At 42.3% G+C, this 18,336-nt stretch overlaps 1 protein-coding gene across 4 annotated transcripts in view; it reads right to left on the bottom strand.

Moving 5' to 3' along the window:
- The window catches only part of LDLRAD3 (low density lipoprotein receptor class A domain containing 3), a 183,526-nt gene that overhangs the window by 3,750 nt on the left and 161,440 nt on the right, over positions 1-18,336 (bottom strand). For all 4 annotated transcript variants that reach the window (XM_074997502.1, XM_074997503.1, XM_074997505.1 and 1 more), the window contains exon 5: positions 1,874-2,219. In XM_074997502.1, the coding sequence (XP_074853603.1) occupies positions 1,874-2,219 (346 nt within the window). The remainder of the gene's footprint in view (positions 1-1,873; positions 2,220-18,336) is intronic.

Here is an 18,336-nt window from a genome sequence, read left to right as displayed (position 1 = left end):
GTCCAATTTCCAGCAGAGAGGTGATTCTTCTACAAGTTACCTCCACAAGAGCAACCACTGCTGCCAGTTTCAGCAGAAAGGCATGAGTGAGCATGAAGAGTGAATTACTTTGTCAGCCTGAGACCCCAAAGTCAATGCTGAGCAACACTGGAAAGGCAGCATGTGGGTGCCTGGACTGTATTATCTGTTCTGTTCACGAACCGATGACTTCAGGGATTAAAGCTTTCAGCTGACACCATTCACAGGCACTGAATTCATTTACAAATGAAGAAACAGAGGTGAAAAAATTGTGGGCTGTGTATAAAAGTCTCTACAAATTAACTCAACAGAAAAAAGTTCATATCACTATTCAGAGAGGGCTACACGCTTGTTGGAAATAAACAGCATACTCAGATTCATGCTTTTGGGAATTCACAAATAAATATATATTTTAGTAACAGAGAGAAATATATTCAAATTCAACACATTAATATGTGGTTTGAACTGTGATGCGAATTTTCTGGGTCATTATAGTGGCTCTTTTGCATACTTGGCTTAGTCTAATTCTTGACTTCCCTACCCCTCTACACTCTGATTTGCTCACCTTGATAATTTTTTTTTTGTTTGTCAAACTTGATTACTGTTTTTGGTTCTCTGTGCCTTAAATAGAGTCTGTTCTGGTATGGGTATGGTCTGAAGAAGTGGGTCTGTCCCACGAAAGATCATCTAAAATTATTTTGTGCTAGTTTACCGCTCTTTTGTTTAGGTATGTATTTTGTTTTTCAAATTTCTAAAGAAGAGCTGGGATCTTATCTAACACCTTTGGAAGCAGACCAGCAGCACCATACATCTGAATTATTACATGTTTTGATTTAGTTTTGGCTAAGTACACAATTGACCATGGAATAAATCCTGAAACCCTGACTCGAGAAAGGCTCCTTGACTTCAGTGAGAGTGCTACAGCCTCTCGCCCTGTGTACTGACACTTGTGGGCATCTGATATGTAACTGCAGATTAAACTCAGGGTGCTCATATTTAGCTCCCAGATTGAGGACTGACATGAAGTAACATGACTGAAAAGACAGCTTTCTTCTATATTCCTGCAGAATCCGAAAGAGCCAGGGGCTACAGATTACTTGTGCCCAGGAGAGGAGTGACCTCCAAACAGAGCCTGTATTTAGGTGATGTCCCTTGAATCCTTAAATCTCCTCCATGACACTGGATGCAGAGGGACCTGTGGACCATTAATTCTGCAGAATAAAGGTAGAAATGGGAGCGGGATCATCTTTCTTGTGTACACAGAAGAGGCTGACAGAATTTGTTCCCATGTAAGTGAGAAATCAGTAGTTACAAGTAGGCTTGGCAGAAACCGATTTTTTTTAAATAATTTTAATGGACAAGTATTTTTTTTTTCAGTTTCTATTGATTTTCAGTTTTCACAGCTGGGGAAATTATGGATGGTGAGAAAATTATTCAATGACAGCAGACAATGAGATTCAAAGAGTTGAACCTTTATAACCATTAAAAACAAATGGGTAAAATCACGTCAAAATACAAAGTAAATCTACTTAAATCAAACCCTAATAAGTTTTCAAGCAGTATTTTAAAAAAAATTCCTGTCCACAAATTTCAATCACTACTGATGGAAACAATGTTTCATTAGTTTGTGTGTATAGAGTAAAAACAACACTTGCAATACAGCCTAATCCTTCCAAACCTAGTTATAGAGCAATGACAGAACTAAAACACGGGGGACTTTTGTACCTGATCAAATAAAACAATGAGCTTAAACATTATGGTGAAGACAAATTGGAAGCATGATGACCCACAAAGTGCAGAAACTGCAACCACCACCGTAAACTGTGGGGGTGGAACATTTGGTTCCCATACATACCTTTCGTCTAACACAGCCTCCGAATATGATGGTGGTGAATCAAGATCCACTGACTGGTGGCAGGCTTGATTGGGCATATACTGAATTCCATTGTTGACGTTATAGGTGACGCTGCAGTGATGTGGATGATCAAGGACCACCAGTCGAGACAGCAGCACAGGGTGCTGCAGCCGATGCACAGGCAGGCTCATGAGGTTGTTGCGTTTTCGTTGGTGGTGCAGAACCAAGGCGAGGAAGGCCACCACCAGCACAAAGATAACTGAGCTGCCGATTATGGCGTAGGTGATGCTGGGATAATAAAGGAGCTGGTTCTCTGAGGTCACATAATCTTGACCACTGCCAGTCTCTGCAAGACACAGGAAAGGAAGAGGGAAGCTTGAGAGTGGTCTCGGTGAAGAATTTGCTGCTTGTTATCAGCTAAGGTACCATGTGATGTGCTGCCTGAGTAACTTCCAAGTGATTTTTCTTCCTTAGAAAGGTGGAAAGCTACCTTATTAAAAGTGTACATGAACAAACGAGATATTGGCTGACAGAACAGCTCAGACCCCTTAGGTCCGACAGATGGACTAGGAGATAGCAAACTGCCCAGAAAAAGGAAATACACTGGCCTTTGGAGACTGTATTGGAATCCTTCACCTTAATACAGTGCACATACTCTTGCTATCAACTCCACACTCACACCTAACCATTACAGCAGTATTTCAGGGTTAAGGGGAGACATGCGTGAGAACATGTAGGTACAATATTTTGAAAGTGTATTCAACAAACAGCATGAACTGAATCCAGCAATTAGAGATTAATATTTAAAAAATAACTTCCATAGAACTGTAAATTTATGTAGTGTTTTGCAAAGAGTAACCTGATTCTCTGCCCCAAGCAAATTTAATATTGAAGACAGCTACAAGAAAATATACAGGATGACTGTTTAGTTAAGGGAAACTGTTGGAATAAGATGACTACTGGAAGAACTAGGTTTTGAGAAAGGATCTGAAGGAAAGATAGGGAGGAAGGGAGGGATAAAAAATAAGTGCACTTTGGACAAAAATAAGGGGACATTCCTGATGCATGCAATAGTAAAATGGAGGGCATAAGACCAAAGTTCAGGAGAGACTAAGAGACTAGTAAAGGAAATGAATTAGGACAAATACCAAAAGCACGAGAAAGGATAAGCAGAAATGAGAAGAGTGTGGCACATATTTTCATAAGCCTGTTAGGCTAACTTGGATGTGGTAAGAAATGGCAATGTGTATGAAGTAGCCTGTGACTTTTCACAATTATATTTGAGCTAAGTGAGAAGAGAGACAGGAAAAAGAAACAGTAATTTGGGCAGTTAACAGAGGTTTTATTAATGGAATCTAATAGAAAATGTTCAGTTTTGCAAATAGTTAAGCAACTCCCAAAATGAGATTTCATTGGTGATGTGATATGGCAAAACAAGGAAAGAGGAGAGAAAAGTTTCTACCCAGGCTGGGCCTACAAGACAAAAGATATGAGAGATGACAAGACAGCAATGAACTGAACACCTTCATGCCCAAATGTTAACACTATTTAGGGTGACCATATTTTGCAGAGGAAAAAAAGACACCATATGAGGCTAGCCCAAGTCACTAGTCCAAACCAACCCCCTGCACAAGGCTGGGGTCGTTGGAACCCTGCATGCACCCTCAACTCCACAGGTGTTACCTACCAGCTTTGTGTTTTTGGGGAACCCGAGCATGACCACCTGTCAGCCCTGTGCTCTTGGGGAGCCAGGGAGTGACACTCAGAAAACAATTCCACTTCCCCACAGGGCTCTGCTTGAATCAAAGACAAAGCACTGAAACTGGCAGGGGTGGACAAACCTAAATCCTACAGACAAGGATGACTGGATTGAGGAAACACCCCCTAGCCTCATCTGAATTGAAGATGGAATAGAAAGACATCCCCGTTAGCATAATGAATGGAGAACAGCTCTTCCAAAGCAGGGACCCCACTGAACTATGGGATACCAAAAGCAGAGAAGCACTGCCTGATGGGAAATTTCTGCTCCAGACGCTAATGAACCCAGGCCTGCTTACACCCAAATTAGTCATTAACAGACCAGTTCTAGTCATGGGTCCTATTGCTATCCAACATACTGAAACCGCCTAGTTGCATTGTGAGATTGTTCAAGGAACATCACCCACAGCCAGGCATGATCAGCCTCTATTGTCTCGCCTCAGTTTACCCACAATCAAGTCCAGTGTTGTTCTTGAACCATTGTCCTGCCTCTACAAAAACACCTACCCTTGCTCAAAACACTGTTCTGATGCCCGGATGTAAACTCTACATCAGTTCCACTGAGAGCTCATCACCTCCTCCTGATAGTGCTGGGGGCTCTGCTTGTGTCCTGCCCTCTGGATCCCTGGCTGCCATCATCAGCTGGGCCCCCCGATCATTGCAAACTCCATGGAGTGGTGAGATCTCTCTCTCTCTCTCTCTCTCTCTCTCTGTCTAGGAATAGCCTCCTAACCTTGCTTTATGTAGTCTATACCGTTTGTCAGCCCTAACATTTATAATCAGTTAATTTACTATTGTATCTGTTAAATATACATTCACTACCCAAAAACAAATAACTTTCATTGTTAACCTGGTTGCTTCTCTCTTTTTTTCTTCCTCTCTGGCTCACTCTTCCTCAAGGGTGTTGTTTTGGCTTCCCCGTTCACTCTTCAACAACACTTCTTGTACTGAAGCTAAAAGATCCCTGTCGTGCCCAGAACTCCTGTGGAGTTTGCCCATCAAGTGGATTACTAGTAGAGTGATTGTGCTGTGAAAGTGGGGATTTGGGAGGGGGTGCTGAACCAGGGTGGCCGCTGAGAGTGCTGTTTAACCCAGCCACTGAGTCCAAGGGCACATAAGGGGCACAGCTTGGCAATGCTGTACAACCCAGCCCACTGAGTACAGGCACATATAAGGTGCCAGCTTGTAAGTGCTGATTAATTAGTCCTCTCAGATGAGCTCTGGCAGAGAGAGAGAGAGCGAGCGTGAGTGAGTGTTTGTGTGTGTGTGTGTGTGTGTGAGCGCACATGCATGCACTTGTTCACCAGAGTCCAGGGTGAGAAGGACTTAATCCTGTGGACCCTGGGGTGGGCAGAATAGCTCCACTGGAGGGAATTAGCAGATGTCACAAGCAGCACATTGATAGAATTATTCACCTCTCTCCCTCTTTAGCCCCAAATAAATGAGAGTATCCCAGAGTAACAGGCAAATCTGGTAACACAAGTAAGTCTTTGATTAGAACCTGGCACACCCTCCTGCCTCCTCTCTCTCTCAGAGGCTGGCATCGCTACTTGCTGCCCACAGTTTCCTCCATACCACACCACAATCCACATTTTTTTTTGGACAAAACTGGGCACTTATTTCATTTGTTCTTTCACAACTGATTAAGCCAGCAAGGGCAAACCAGACAAATACCAACTACTGCCAAAGAGTCAGCATGGCTTGGGCACAGATCAGAAAATGGACTGCTCTGGCCAAAATGAGACCTATGGTCACCATAAACCAGAGGTGGGGGAACTTTTGTCCTGTGGTCTGGATCCAGACTGTGGCTTACCTGGATCCAGAGCCTGAGCCTCAAGAACTCCCTCCCCAGTATCTAGCCTGTGGTGATGTGGGAGGTAGGGAGCCCAGAGTCTTGCAAGCCAGATCAGGCAAGCTGGGGATGAATCCGCCACATGAGCTCTAAGAAGGCAGGAAGTGGCAAGAAAAGACAGGAAGTGGCTTCAGACTCCATGCCCCCTACTACTGCCATGGTGCTTCCAGGAGAGGCTTCTCTCACTATTATGATTGGCCAGAATTCTGGCCAATCATAGCATGGCAGGGGAGGGGGCGGCAGCGGCATGCAGAAGTAAGAACCCCCACCCCAAGTCCACTCCCACCCCCTCCTGCTGCCCTGACCTCCCCCTACTCCTGCACCATCCCTCCCATCCAGACACCAAACATCCACCCTAGCCTGCTCCTGTATCCTCCCTCTTACCCAGATCCCACCTGCTCCCCAGAAGCACCCTGAACCCTAAACTTCCCCACTCTGGTCCCACCCCAGGTCCTAAAAGGAGCTAATCTGGCCTGGGGGATGCCCTGAACGTTAGTCACCCTTTCTCCCCTCTATCAGTGGGCTCCTGACCCAAAGAAGGTTTTCCACCCCTGCCGTAAACACTATTGCTGTTAGTGTCACAGTAGTTCATAGAGGTGACAAATCTTGCTTTGGGCTTCATTGCTCACTATAGAGCTGCATCCTAAGAGACCATGCCTGTTCTGAAGAGCCTACAATGGAAATAAGCACAGGTGGGAAGAAAACAGAAGCTCAAAAGAGGCGAAGTGACTTTTCCAAGGTCAGTAGCAGAGCCAGGAATGGAAATAATTGTCCTAGCCACAGCAGCACACTGCCATTCAGTAATATATTTTTGAAGCATTAAGGCTGTCATCTTTTAGACAATACCTTTTTATATGGCAATAATTAAATTACACTGAAGTACAGGACAAAAACATCCCTGTACCTCAGGCAAAAGTAAGAGGCTACGCAAAGGAAATATATGCAGAAAAGCTACCCATCCAACCCCTGCATTCCTGGCTACAGAGTACCAGAATAGCAAATGTAGGCAGACAATTCTATTTTAATTTATTTGCCTACTGACACTAGCAAAACTACCAACCAACCAACGTTCCCAACTCTGCCAGTTACCAGTTCCCCAACACTGAAACAAACCAAACCAAAAACATATATACAGTTTCACAAAGCTTTGATGCACTTTATGAAATCTCAGGAAAGCTCTCATTGGAGCTCAGCCTTAGGATATTTGGTCTATTTCTCTTGGTTTTTCAAATTGCATATTGGTAATTCACTTTGATGACAAATATAAAACACACACTTGAGAGCAACATTTAAAATTTCCTATCATTTAGGGAATTGAATTTAAAATGTCCTTTTTTAAACTTTCAAATATCTCAGTGTTAAATAATGGATTATTTTTTGTACAAAAAAAGAGAATACCTGAGATGAGGCAATACAATTTCTGGCCAATATCTAAATATGAAGAACTATTCTTCTTAAAGTAAATAACTCTGGTTCATTGACAAGATCATTATTAGCACTAACCAGAAAATTCCTCTGTGGGCCAATAGCAATCTGAGTCCTGCCATAGTCTCATTCCAAGTTTCTGTGCTACCCAGCGTCAGACTTCAAGGAGCACCTTTACTAATGCTGCCATTGTTGTGGCCCATATACACTTTATGCCTTGCCACACTAATGTGCTGGACTGAAAGCTTGAAAACTCTCAAAATTACTAAGCAATGCTGATTCTTGATTCACTTTGGCAAAAGAAACTTGATATTGAACGTGTGAAGAATTTCAAAGCAAGTCAAGCAAGAAAGCAAGGTAGAAAGAAGGAGCAAAGCAATTCACATGCATTAGTAAAAGAATTTCCAGCTCATCACATTTACCGCCGCTTTTTCTGTAATCCACTCCAGAATCCACCCACTGGATGACTTGACTTCAAGTCACATTTCACAGGGATGGGTCAAGGTGGGCAGAACAGTGATAACCAGTTAAAATGCCTCAACTCCGTCTTCATCTTCCTCTGTCAACCAATACTGTCATTCTTCAATGAAAAAGTCTTTCTGAGTTTACTTAGCTTTTTAGTTTTGAGATGAATAAAGGCAATTACAACAACCTGTTCTTTGTTCTTATTTCTAGATCATGGACAATCCAGATAATGTTTATGTCCCAAATATTTCTATTTTATTTGCAACAGATTTAAGGAAACTATAATCCCAGACTGAAGGCCAAATACAGGTTGTACCTTTCTCTCATCCAGCACCTTTGGGACCTGATTGGTGCTGGACAAGAGAATTTGCTGGACCATGGGAGGTCAATATTTTTTAGCACATTGCCAGAACTTCTACTACTTACTGGGCTCCTAGAAGACATTTAGGGATAAATTACAACACAGAACACTGAAAGCCATGACTGGTGGCTATAAACAAATTTTATGGGACCACGAAAAACTTGGCCCCACCCACGATAAGTGGTCGCTCAGCTAACTAAAATCATGCCAGATTACAGAGTTTGCCAGATGACAGAGTTCCGGATTAGAGAGGTTCAACCTGTATGATTATCTTACCGTGTCTCAGTGTGAGGAAGCTACAGACATTATGAGGTCCCAATTTTGGTTACCATTCACATTTCATTCAGCTCAGTTTGCCATTTGTGGTAGTTGGGAGAGGAGGGAACATCAGTGCAGAACTGAGACCTAATTACTTACTGGAGGACTGCTTTGAAGCAGCCTAGCTCCACACTGTTAATACAAAGGGAAAAAATGAGTGCACTCCATCATGCATCAAATGCTCCACAACCAGACGCGTCCTAAATGGACACAGAAACTTAAATTAATATGAACTATCAGTGGCACACACACAAAATGAGAAATGACTGCGTAGGAAAGAGTACTGCAGAAAGACCTGGGGGTCACAGTAGGTCACAAGCTTAATGAGTCAACAGTGTAACTCTTACAAAATAAAGCAAAGATCATTCTGAGATTATTAGCTGGAACGCTTTTAAGCAAGACACAAAAAGTCTTCTTCTTCTGCTCTACTCTATGCTGATTAGGCCTCAACAGTTTTCAAGTACATAAAGGTTACTTACAAGGAGGAGGGATAAAACGTGTTCCCTTTAACCCCCTGTGATATGACAAAAAGCAGTGGGCTTCAGAAGTATTTTTGGAGAAGCTTATGACAGGTCTCTCCAGGAGCCTGTTCAATAAAAGGAAGCCACGCATGCTCTCTTCTCCATAAGGATGCACCTTATGCATTGTTTTAATTTAATCAATGTGTTGTCTTACAAAGCCCTTAATTTGAGAAAAAATCTTTCCAGTGAGACACTGCAGGTGCAGTGCTGCTTTGCATACCTGATGCTCCCTTTCTGCTATCACATAACGTCCATATCAAGAATAGCTGGATGACCACCAGAGTCGGCTTTATGAAATTTTAGGCGCATAAAACGCAGCACAGCATGCGAGGTAGAGAGATGGAAATAAGGACCCTTGCAGCCTCTCAGCATGATGCGCAACGGTGGGTTAGAAAAATACACGGCTCTTTAGTTCTGCTCTAATAACTTTCGGTAAGAAGTTGCTGTACTAAGTTTCTTGGCAATGCAGTTATCTTTTCTTGTGGAAAAAAAGACGTGCTATCCAGGCAGGTTTACAAAGCAATCTCTGTTCTACTGTTTCTTATATTTCATTGAAAGACTGGGCAGACTGATTTAGCTCAGTCATTTTTTCCCCCAAACAAGCTCTAATCGCACCATGTATGAACTGTTCATCAATGCCACTAGTGCCTATTAAACCTTATTACCTGGGAAACGTTAAATGTGCTAACCAAAAGCTTCTGAGTGTAAGAAACTTCATAAATAATTTAGGAAAAACTGATCAGGAAAAACATGATGAGTTGTGCTCAGAGAACTATTTTATTGACTGGGAACAAATTTATTTTCTCAAAAGTTTTGAAAAAGATCTCAGAGTAATGCCATTAAGCCTGTCAGAGGGAGGGCTATTATTCCATTTTTCACAAGCCTCTGCTCAAGCGTGGCTTTTTCACACTTCATCAAGGAGAAAGCTTTTGATACATGAAATCTGAGCAGACATCTGTAGCCTTAATGAACACGGGTCACGGTCCATCTCCAACAAAGACACCATTGTAGCAACACATTTAAATTCCAACCAGTTCAGAAGTGGGGCTGCGGCCTCAGAAGGTTACAGGAGACAAAATTCAAACACAGACATGCAGACTTAGCACATTATTTATTATTTGTACTGCTGTAGTACCTACAGGTTTAATTTAAAGATTAAGAGCTCAACTGCCCAAATGTCTCGTCTTTGTATGGTACCACGTTCCATTAAAAACAAAAATCACACATGAATTCCTCGCCATGGACTGTCAAATAGCTCCTTAGACTGGTGTAGTCTATTTAAATTTCTGTATCTTTTTTTTTTTTTTAATTACAAACCAATCTGGTCACTAGGATATCACGTCACTAATTTTCCTTAAGAAGGTCTAATTCAGATCAGACGGAATCCTAAGATTTTAACTGTAGATCTGTGTAATATGCTTTCCCCTCATTGGTACTTCTAGCAAAGTGGACCTCAGATCAGGGGTTTGTGCCCTCATGTGCTTAGAAAGAGAAGGAGATCTGGACAAAGGGAACAGAAACGTTTTACTCAGCCCAGTACGCTGTGCTAGCTTTCTACTTACATAAGATTTAAAATTTGCTTGCCGTGACTGTGAAATAAAGGAACAGAGCTGGTGACAGTCTCAGCAGCTGCTGGGCAGCACTAAATGAACAGATGTTGACTCATCAGACTGAATTTCAAGTGTCTCACCTCTCACAAGCTCTCCTTTTTGTGTCAGATGAGGCTGGATAATTGTTCAAGCACTTCCTGCATTCTAATTTAAATGTTAAAGAAAAACAGCAGAACAGCTAACTCAGCAAACAAGTAGTGAATTAAAAATACTTAGCTGTAACCATAGCAACTAAAGTTCTAAAATTAACACGAGGGTGACATAAATGCCGACAAAGCCAGAATCTGCTATCAAGCACAGAAACACAGGCCCAGGTTTTGCAGCTGGATGAAGGCCAAAAAGGAAATTAAAGTGTTACTGAAAAACAAGGAAGACCATCTCGCTGTGAATATAAGCAGCACATCTGATATTCCAGTGGTTGGTGATCTGATTAATTCTGGAAGAATGGAAACAGTGCATAAAACATAAAGAGGAAGAACGCTCTCTTAATAATGCTCTCCTCTGGTAAGATGGAGGTTTTGGGTGCTTCTTTTCCTGCCTCATTCTTTTCTCTTCCAAATAAGCTGTGCACGTTGGGATCATCAAAGAAGTTGCCATGGATAGGGATTCTTGTATGTTTAAAAGTCTTACCTGCACTAGAGAAACTTAGAAAAAGAGTCTTACGAGTGAGAGCCTAGTGTAAGGAAAGCTCCAGGGGAGTTTTCAACATTTTTACTAACCGGTTACTGACACAGTCTTTGTATCAGTCAGGGGCCTGCAACCAAATAGCGAGAAGAGCCATTTTTTCAAATTGATTTACAAAATCAACACTTCAAGAACTGGAATGCATGTGAATATGAGACAGTCCTTAATGAATAACATCAAAGTGTACTTTTTGTAACCCCTATTTTAAGAACAACGCACACACAATTTGTAATGCAATCCATGTAAATACTTAACCCTTTCCGGAGTCCTAGCAAGCTCCAAGATCAGTCCTATCTAGAGGCAATGATCACCAGAAATTAACTGGTGATCCAAAAGGGTTCAATTTAGGAGCGTACAGCATAACAGGAGTTAGCAAACTTTTTTATATCGGGTCCCACTTTTTGTCCCCGCAATTAGCAGGTCCCTCTCCACAGCTTGTCCAATGCCTCAGAAGCACGCGTCAGTCTCCCATAAGTTATGCGCCATGATTCCTTGGCAGTGGCAGGGCTGAGGAGGTGGCCAGTAGAAGCTGCCAGGAGGAGGCTGATCGCACTATGCCCCCGTTATGAAATTTCACGTCCCCTGCCTACTGCTTAGAGCAGAAGCTGAGGCATCTGCAGATGAATTCTTTCTGAAGTGTTTCATTGGTTCTACTTAAGCAGAAGTCCATACATTGCACACCAAGATTGAAAGTGGCTTTCAAAGCACACTGGCAGCAAAATAGATTTAGCCAAGGGCTGTTTTTCAGACACAGGTTTACAGTGCTTGTGAGGCCTGGCTTTCTCTCACCTTAGTTGCCCTGTCTGTGAAATGGGTTTAATAATAATTCCTGTCTCACAGAGATATTGGGAGAAAGAACAAAACTTAGCTGGTTGATCCACACTAGCAGCCTGTGGCAAACTTGTTCTTGAAGCATCTTAGAGATTGTGATCTACAGCCCTGGGCATGAAGGGAAGCTGCAAGCCCATCAGTGGTGGGCAGACCCTGAGCCTTAGATCATCACAGACGCAGGCAAGTAGCACTTTATAAAGACTAACAAAATAATTTATTAATTATATTTAATTTATTATGTATAAATTATAAATAATAAATTATTTTGTTAGTCTTTAAAGTGCTACTTGACTGCTTTTTTGTTTTGATAGTATATAGACTAACACGGCTCCTCCTCTGTTACCAGTAGGCAAGTAGGTGGAAGAGAATCCAATAGCCAACAGTGAATATGAGCACCCTTTTGCCATCCACATTAAACACTTTTTTTCTTTCCTCCTGCTCAGGTCCATAGCTTGGGAAAATCTCAGTATTACTTAATTTGAGCACAATGTCCAAAACCCTGACAGTAACTGTATAACAATTAGGCCAAGGCAGCTCTGTGTGGTAACTGTAGCAATGCAGCCTCCCCAGGAGTTGCTTCTCCACAACCCAAGACTGGCTAGCTCCATTCACAGCTTGGCTGCAAGCTTGCTGCCTACAGGGGCTGAGTTCCCAGCCTGAACCAGCCCCCACAAGGAGAGTGCTTACCTTGCTAGTGAGTGGCAATGCCTAGGCTGGCTGGCTGGTTGAAAACATGCTGCCAGATGGAGGGGTTGAGCCCCCAGCCTCAACCCTCCACTGATCTTATCTCCCTAAACAAAAAGGGAGGGTGAAGTCCTCCTGCCATCTCCTAGCATGGGAGTGGGTGAAGCTCCAGGACTGCAGAAAGAGTTTCCAGTGATGATGGAAACCCCAGACATTTTCATATTTTGTAAAAGCCCAGCTGGACAGAGAGTTAACCAGACATGTGGTAAGCCTAAGTCCAGCGTCCAGAGCCACAGAGGAGTCAGCTCCCTGAGCCACAAGTGACTCCTTAGAGCCACATGCGGCTCTGGGGCTGCAGGTTGCCGACCCCTGTAGTAGGTGGTCTCAAGATGCTCTACTTCTGCTGTCTAACCTGATGGTGACACTGATTTGGCAAATAGAGCAAGGTCTGGCTCAGAGAGAAAAAAACTGTGCTCTTTTCAAAAGATATGAAAATACTTGTGGCCAGAACAAGGAGCATCCTAGGGACTAACATCACACCTATGTAGTGCATCCGTGTTATAAGTACGCTACAACACAGCTGGCAACCAACCCTAATTTTCAGGTATTACCTATGTGCTGTCTCGATCAAGCCACACCAGCATTATCCAACGGCACTGAAGCTAGTAAAACTAGCACTATCACAAGGAACTGTTTATTTGGAGGGCACACCTGTCCCCCTTTTTGAAGAATACAAGTTAAAGAGTATTTTGTATTCATGAAAACTAAGATGCAAAGGAGATAACCAATTAACCAAAAAAGGTTCGCACCAACCCCAAGATACAGTTAGCTCTCAACTGAGTAAGAAACACCCCAGTGAAAGTCAGAAGGCAGCAAAATGGTGCCAGAGAAGGAAAAGCAATTAGATAGAAATAAGAAAAAAAAATCAAGAGGATTTGAGGAGCGTAAAGTATTAATAGAAAAAGTTGTGCATCCACCCTCCAAAATCGAGGTCTCTAGTTGAGTCTCCCACATCAGCTTCAGCTCCATACCTTTGAGCAAACAGGCCAGAACCGTGGGGATTTTTCACTAAATTCCTTTGAGAAGCAGAGGCAAACTGATGTACAAGTGTATCATCTTCTCATTTGAAATATCTAAAGTAATAGATGTTGGAAGTTGTATTCAGCTCACTGCTTTCTGCCAAAGCAACCATGCTCCCTGCAGTCTATTTTCCAGTGCTTCGTCTGGTCCAATTTAAAGGGTCTTAAGTAGCATAAGACAAATGATGAGAGAAAATAATGAGGCAACTTGCCCAAACCAGAAAACCAGTTGCCAGTCTGCAGTGCAGCTGGCTTAGAAACCAAACTTTTGCTTAAAGCTACCGTTTTGGCTAATTTTCCTTGAAATCTTGAAAAATCTTTGCAGAGGGGGTAGGGAGTAAGGTTTCTAAACAGACAATTAAAAAAAAACCCATTCAAATGAAGAAGGTACAGTACTCAAACTGGAGGGAAGATGGGGCAGTTGTGCACTCTGCATACACCCACCTACTTTAATCAAAAATGAGTGTAGGCCTCAAAAGCACAGATGCTCCATTTCTTCTGGGTCGTCTGGAAAAAAAAATCTACGAGCCCACCTCAATGTACACAGTTTAGATGGCACCAGCAGTTGTGCAGGAGTAGCACAAGTTACTTTAAATCACGTTTACTTGTTTAATTTGGGGCTGGGAATAGGCGAGGAAAAGACACACACGGCTTTGCAAATTAAGTACTTCCCAGATGTTGTGTTAGCAATATGGACAGTTGGTGTATAAGAGGGATAATAAGGCTTGTAGAATTACAGTGAACGAGCTTACTGAGCCTGCAGAGTCAGCTGTACTTGGCGAGGAATACTGCTAGCTTAAGTATGATTTAGATATATTGTAGAGTGTGTTTTTAATCCGATTTTAAATGTAGCCTAATCATTCAAGGATTGTATGTTAAGAAACAGCCCCCATGAAAATGTGTTACCACAAAGCCTATCTTCTGTAACTGCTTATTACTTTCATGAACTCTATTTCCATCTAGAAATGTGAAGAGGAATAGATACTGTCAGATAAGCAGCTTGCATGGCTTCCCTCCCTAAAGATACTGCTTTGATTATTTAGAAATCCTAAGAACATCAAGACCATAGGTAAAAATGAAAACAGGAACTGGAGAGAGACAAGGCTGATTAGGTCATCTAGTCCATCCCCCAAAACGGTCCAGTCAGTCATATTTAACCTGAATCTTTCACTGGTTAAGATACAGAGGGACATCCTTGCCGTCTCTGCTTTGCTGATTTGTGCAGACAGAAAGCTTTCCTGGATCAGGGATAGAGTAGTGAAAACCAATGACAAATACCATTCCAACAAGGGCCCTCCGGTCTTCTGGTATACAGCCCACAAAGCATGTAGGGCAAGTCAGGGACCATGGCAGAGCAGGGCAACCAGATGGATTTGGGCTGCTTCCTGAATCAAGTCCAGATGGGGTTTAAAGGGCAGTCGCGTGTGGAACAGTGGCTGTTCAAATGGCATCATGAGGTTCCATATTCATTAAGCTGCTCTGATTTCAGATTAGATGTGCTCATTAAGCAAGTAAAATGCTGTTTTTCTGGCAGATAGCCCTGGAAACTCAGCATGGGACAACAGCCGCCAGTAACAAAGGCTCTGGCAAGCCAACTAGTGCTCTCAGCCACGCTTATGTAATGATGCCTATGCATCCCTGCACCAACTACAAACGCCAAGGTAAGCTCAGGTTTTTTTCTTTAGTCAGACCTTAACATTGGAGGTGGAAAAAGTACCCAAAAAGTTACTTGAGTAAAAGTGCAGCTACTTTCACTTCTGGATACTTGACTACAATCTAGATGTACGTGTATGTACTTTTTCCTCAAGTAGTTTTCCAGAGGGACACTGGTAACGCATACTTAAGTACATTCCCCCCCAAAGCACCTGCACTTTTACTCAAGTAGCTTTTTGAGTACTTTTTCCACCTCTGGTTGTCGTCACTGAGAAATAACTACCTTTCTCCTTTGAACATATGTAGTTATTCCACACTCACATCTACTGAGATGAAGACTAATTTGTGTATTTGAATGTACTGCTAGGCAAGGTATGTGATCCCTACATGAGAGTTAATCTTAAAAACCATCTGGCCTCACAAGAGAGTTTATTCTATTTAGTGTTAAATTATGCATGAGTAAATACCAGTCAGTTTAAAAAAAACCCAAATCAATTTATATTTTAACAGAAAAAGTGATGCATAAAAAGTAATAATGATGCTAAATCTGTCTTCAGGGCAGCTGTAAGATAACCCTGTGTTCGGCCAATCAGAGAAAAGGGTGCTCTGCACAGCCTTTAACATTGACTTGCCCTTGCATTAGTATAACAGTGCGAAATAGAGGAGCAAAGCACAGGTTCCAAAACAAAGTCACGCAGATATTGGTGCATGAAAACGGGCTATCTAACAGCTGAAAGGCAGCCTGAAACTAAGATGACACTTTTTAGCAGTGAATGGCAGAAGCATCCCACTTGATAACTGGAAAACATGGCTGATACGGGGATAACATTTGAAAGTTTGGAATTTTCTGGAAAAAGACACTTGTAATTGTTCCTCCCTCATGTTTCCTAAGATTTTCATGCCATAAGGAATTCAAAAGGTTTCATTTATGTGACTATTCTCTCCACAGTGACCAGCGGCACTGTCCTCTCAATTTGTGCTATCTAGCCTGTATATTATATAGCGTAGGATATGGTCAGTGCTAGGAAATCTCCAGATGCAGGTAATTCAGTAAAAGTGAGGCTCTTCCCTCAGAACTGAATCTCCAATATGGAGAGGTCATCTGTCAGAGGAGATGTGAAGCACAGTCACAGAGCAGGGCAACAGCACTTGTATTCCCCTTCTGTGGGCCAGCAAAGGCACCACCCTTAGGCTACTGATTCTGGGTATGTCTATACTTACAGAAGGTTCACACACATGGCAAAATCGATGTCTCTGGGCTCGGCCATCAATTCTGGTACTCCATGCTATCATATGGAGCAAGGGACGTCAGCACAAGTCCTAAGAGACCTAATCTACACAAGGGCAGGAAGCTGACAGTGCACCTAAAATTGCATATCTGGGATCAGCTTTCTACCCTTGCGTAGACCAGGCCTCTGTTGCCAACACTTCTGGGGTTCTCTCTCACTCTTGATCAGAATACTTCTAGGCTGCACAGCACCCTGCCTACACTGTGAATTCCCTGGCATGGCGGATTCCCTCAGCAGGGCTGCTTTGCATTCCTTCCTCGGAAGCTATAAGCAGCATAATTGCACAAATTATAAGGTGCCACACAGCTCTTTCTAGGCAAATACATTTATTCTTAAGTTAAAGAATCAGAGACAAAATACAAGAAAGCAATAAAAGAACACACACATTATGCTTACTCGAGATCAGCAAAACTCCAAAGAGGTCTCTGGCAAGTGCTTCAGATCCCACACGTATGCTGTGGATACAAGTTAATAACCAATTTGCCTCTAAACAAGAACTGCCAGGAATTTGCGAGTCACTTCTTATACAGCTTGGGTCTTCGATCTGTCCTCATGTAACAAGTGATCAGCAGACAAAAGGTCCCTTATTTGACTTTTGCATAACCAGAAGATTTACCTCTGCATACACCTCCTCCTAGAGAGTTCCTGGAAAACACACTTAACTCTAAAAGTTCAGTTTGGTTCAACTGATTATTTGATGTTCATAACACTTTCTAAGGCTGATATTAATTTGGCCTGCCCTCTAAAGATGTTACATACAGTCCCACAATAACAAACCTTTAGACTTTAATGCAATGAATTCCTAAAATACTTAAATTTAATGTAATATGGTGTGTTCGGGATACGTCCGGAAATTGCCGTATCTGTCAAAGAGGTCCAAAGCACATGTGATTTTTGAAAAAAATCCTTGGAAATTTTTACAAGTATTATGGTACGGGTATTTAACTTTATACCTGGATCAAATTCTTCATCAGGTTGCTATGCATTCTGCCTCCTTAAAACTCCCCCGGGAGATCAAATGTTACTTTATACTGGATACCGTAACACAAATTACTATTTGGTCAAACATTTTTGGACAAAACAGGACAGTGACAATTTGGCAAACCCAAATCCAAAGTCTGTCATGGAAACATGTTGGCTTTGATGAACTTTAATCACAGATGGTGTTCTGCTGGAACCTGGCCTATCTTCCTGGTAAACTAGTGAGGATCCCATGATTGGCAGGACAGATTTCATTCAGATAGGGGACCTCAGGGCTTCCATGGTCCATTTTAGCTTCACATGCTCCAGAGAAGGTATGAGGAATCCAGTCCATATGGCAAGGCTGTCCACAGACCCTAGTCTGTTCTCATTCCACAGATCCTGGGAGACCAGGAAGCTGCTTCCTAAAACTTTCTTGTTAGTTTCACCATTGCTACTGTAACCAGTACTTCAAGATTATTAACATCTGCCCCAAGACAGAAAGTGGAGGAGAATTCACTGACACAGCACCTTCCTTCAGAGATATCCAAGTGATTTGCAAAAATGAATGGTCTCACACCTCCTGTGAAGCTGGTGAACATTGGTTTCATTTAATGGATGGACAAAGCAAGAAAGACACACAATGAAGTGAGACCCCCTATAGTCATATACTACATATGTGATAGAGTCAGGAAAAGAATCCAGGTGTCCTGAGATCTAGCACTGGTACTTTAGCCTGGAAGCCCTTCTTCCCCCATATGTTGTGTCTTCACTCATACAAATAGGCGCATCTTCTGCAAACACAAAACAGCTGTCTTGTAAAATTCCAATGAAACGACAGTGTTGCCAATTCCAGGCGGTAGAAAATAATAAACTGGGATCTGAAAAATCATGGTAGTTTAAATCGGTCATGAGGTTTTTTAAAAATAAACCACTGTGGATTCATTTTATTTGCCTGAGGGGGCTGAGTTTT

Source organism: Carettochelys insculpta, chromosome 6 (genome assembly GCF_033958435.1).
Source record: "Carettochelys insculpta isolate YL-2023 chromosome 6, ASM3395843v1, whole genome shotgun sequence".
NCBI lineage: Eukaryota > Metazoa > Chordata > Testudines > Carettochelyidae > Carettochelys > Carettochelys insculpta.
The sequence above is the reverse complement of the archived record's forward strand: the minus strand, read 5'-3'. Positions and strand labels throughout refer to the sequence as shown.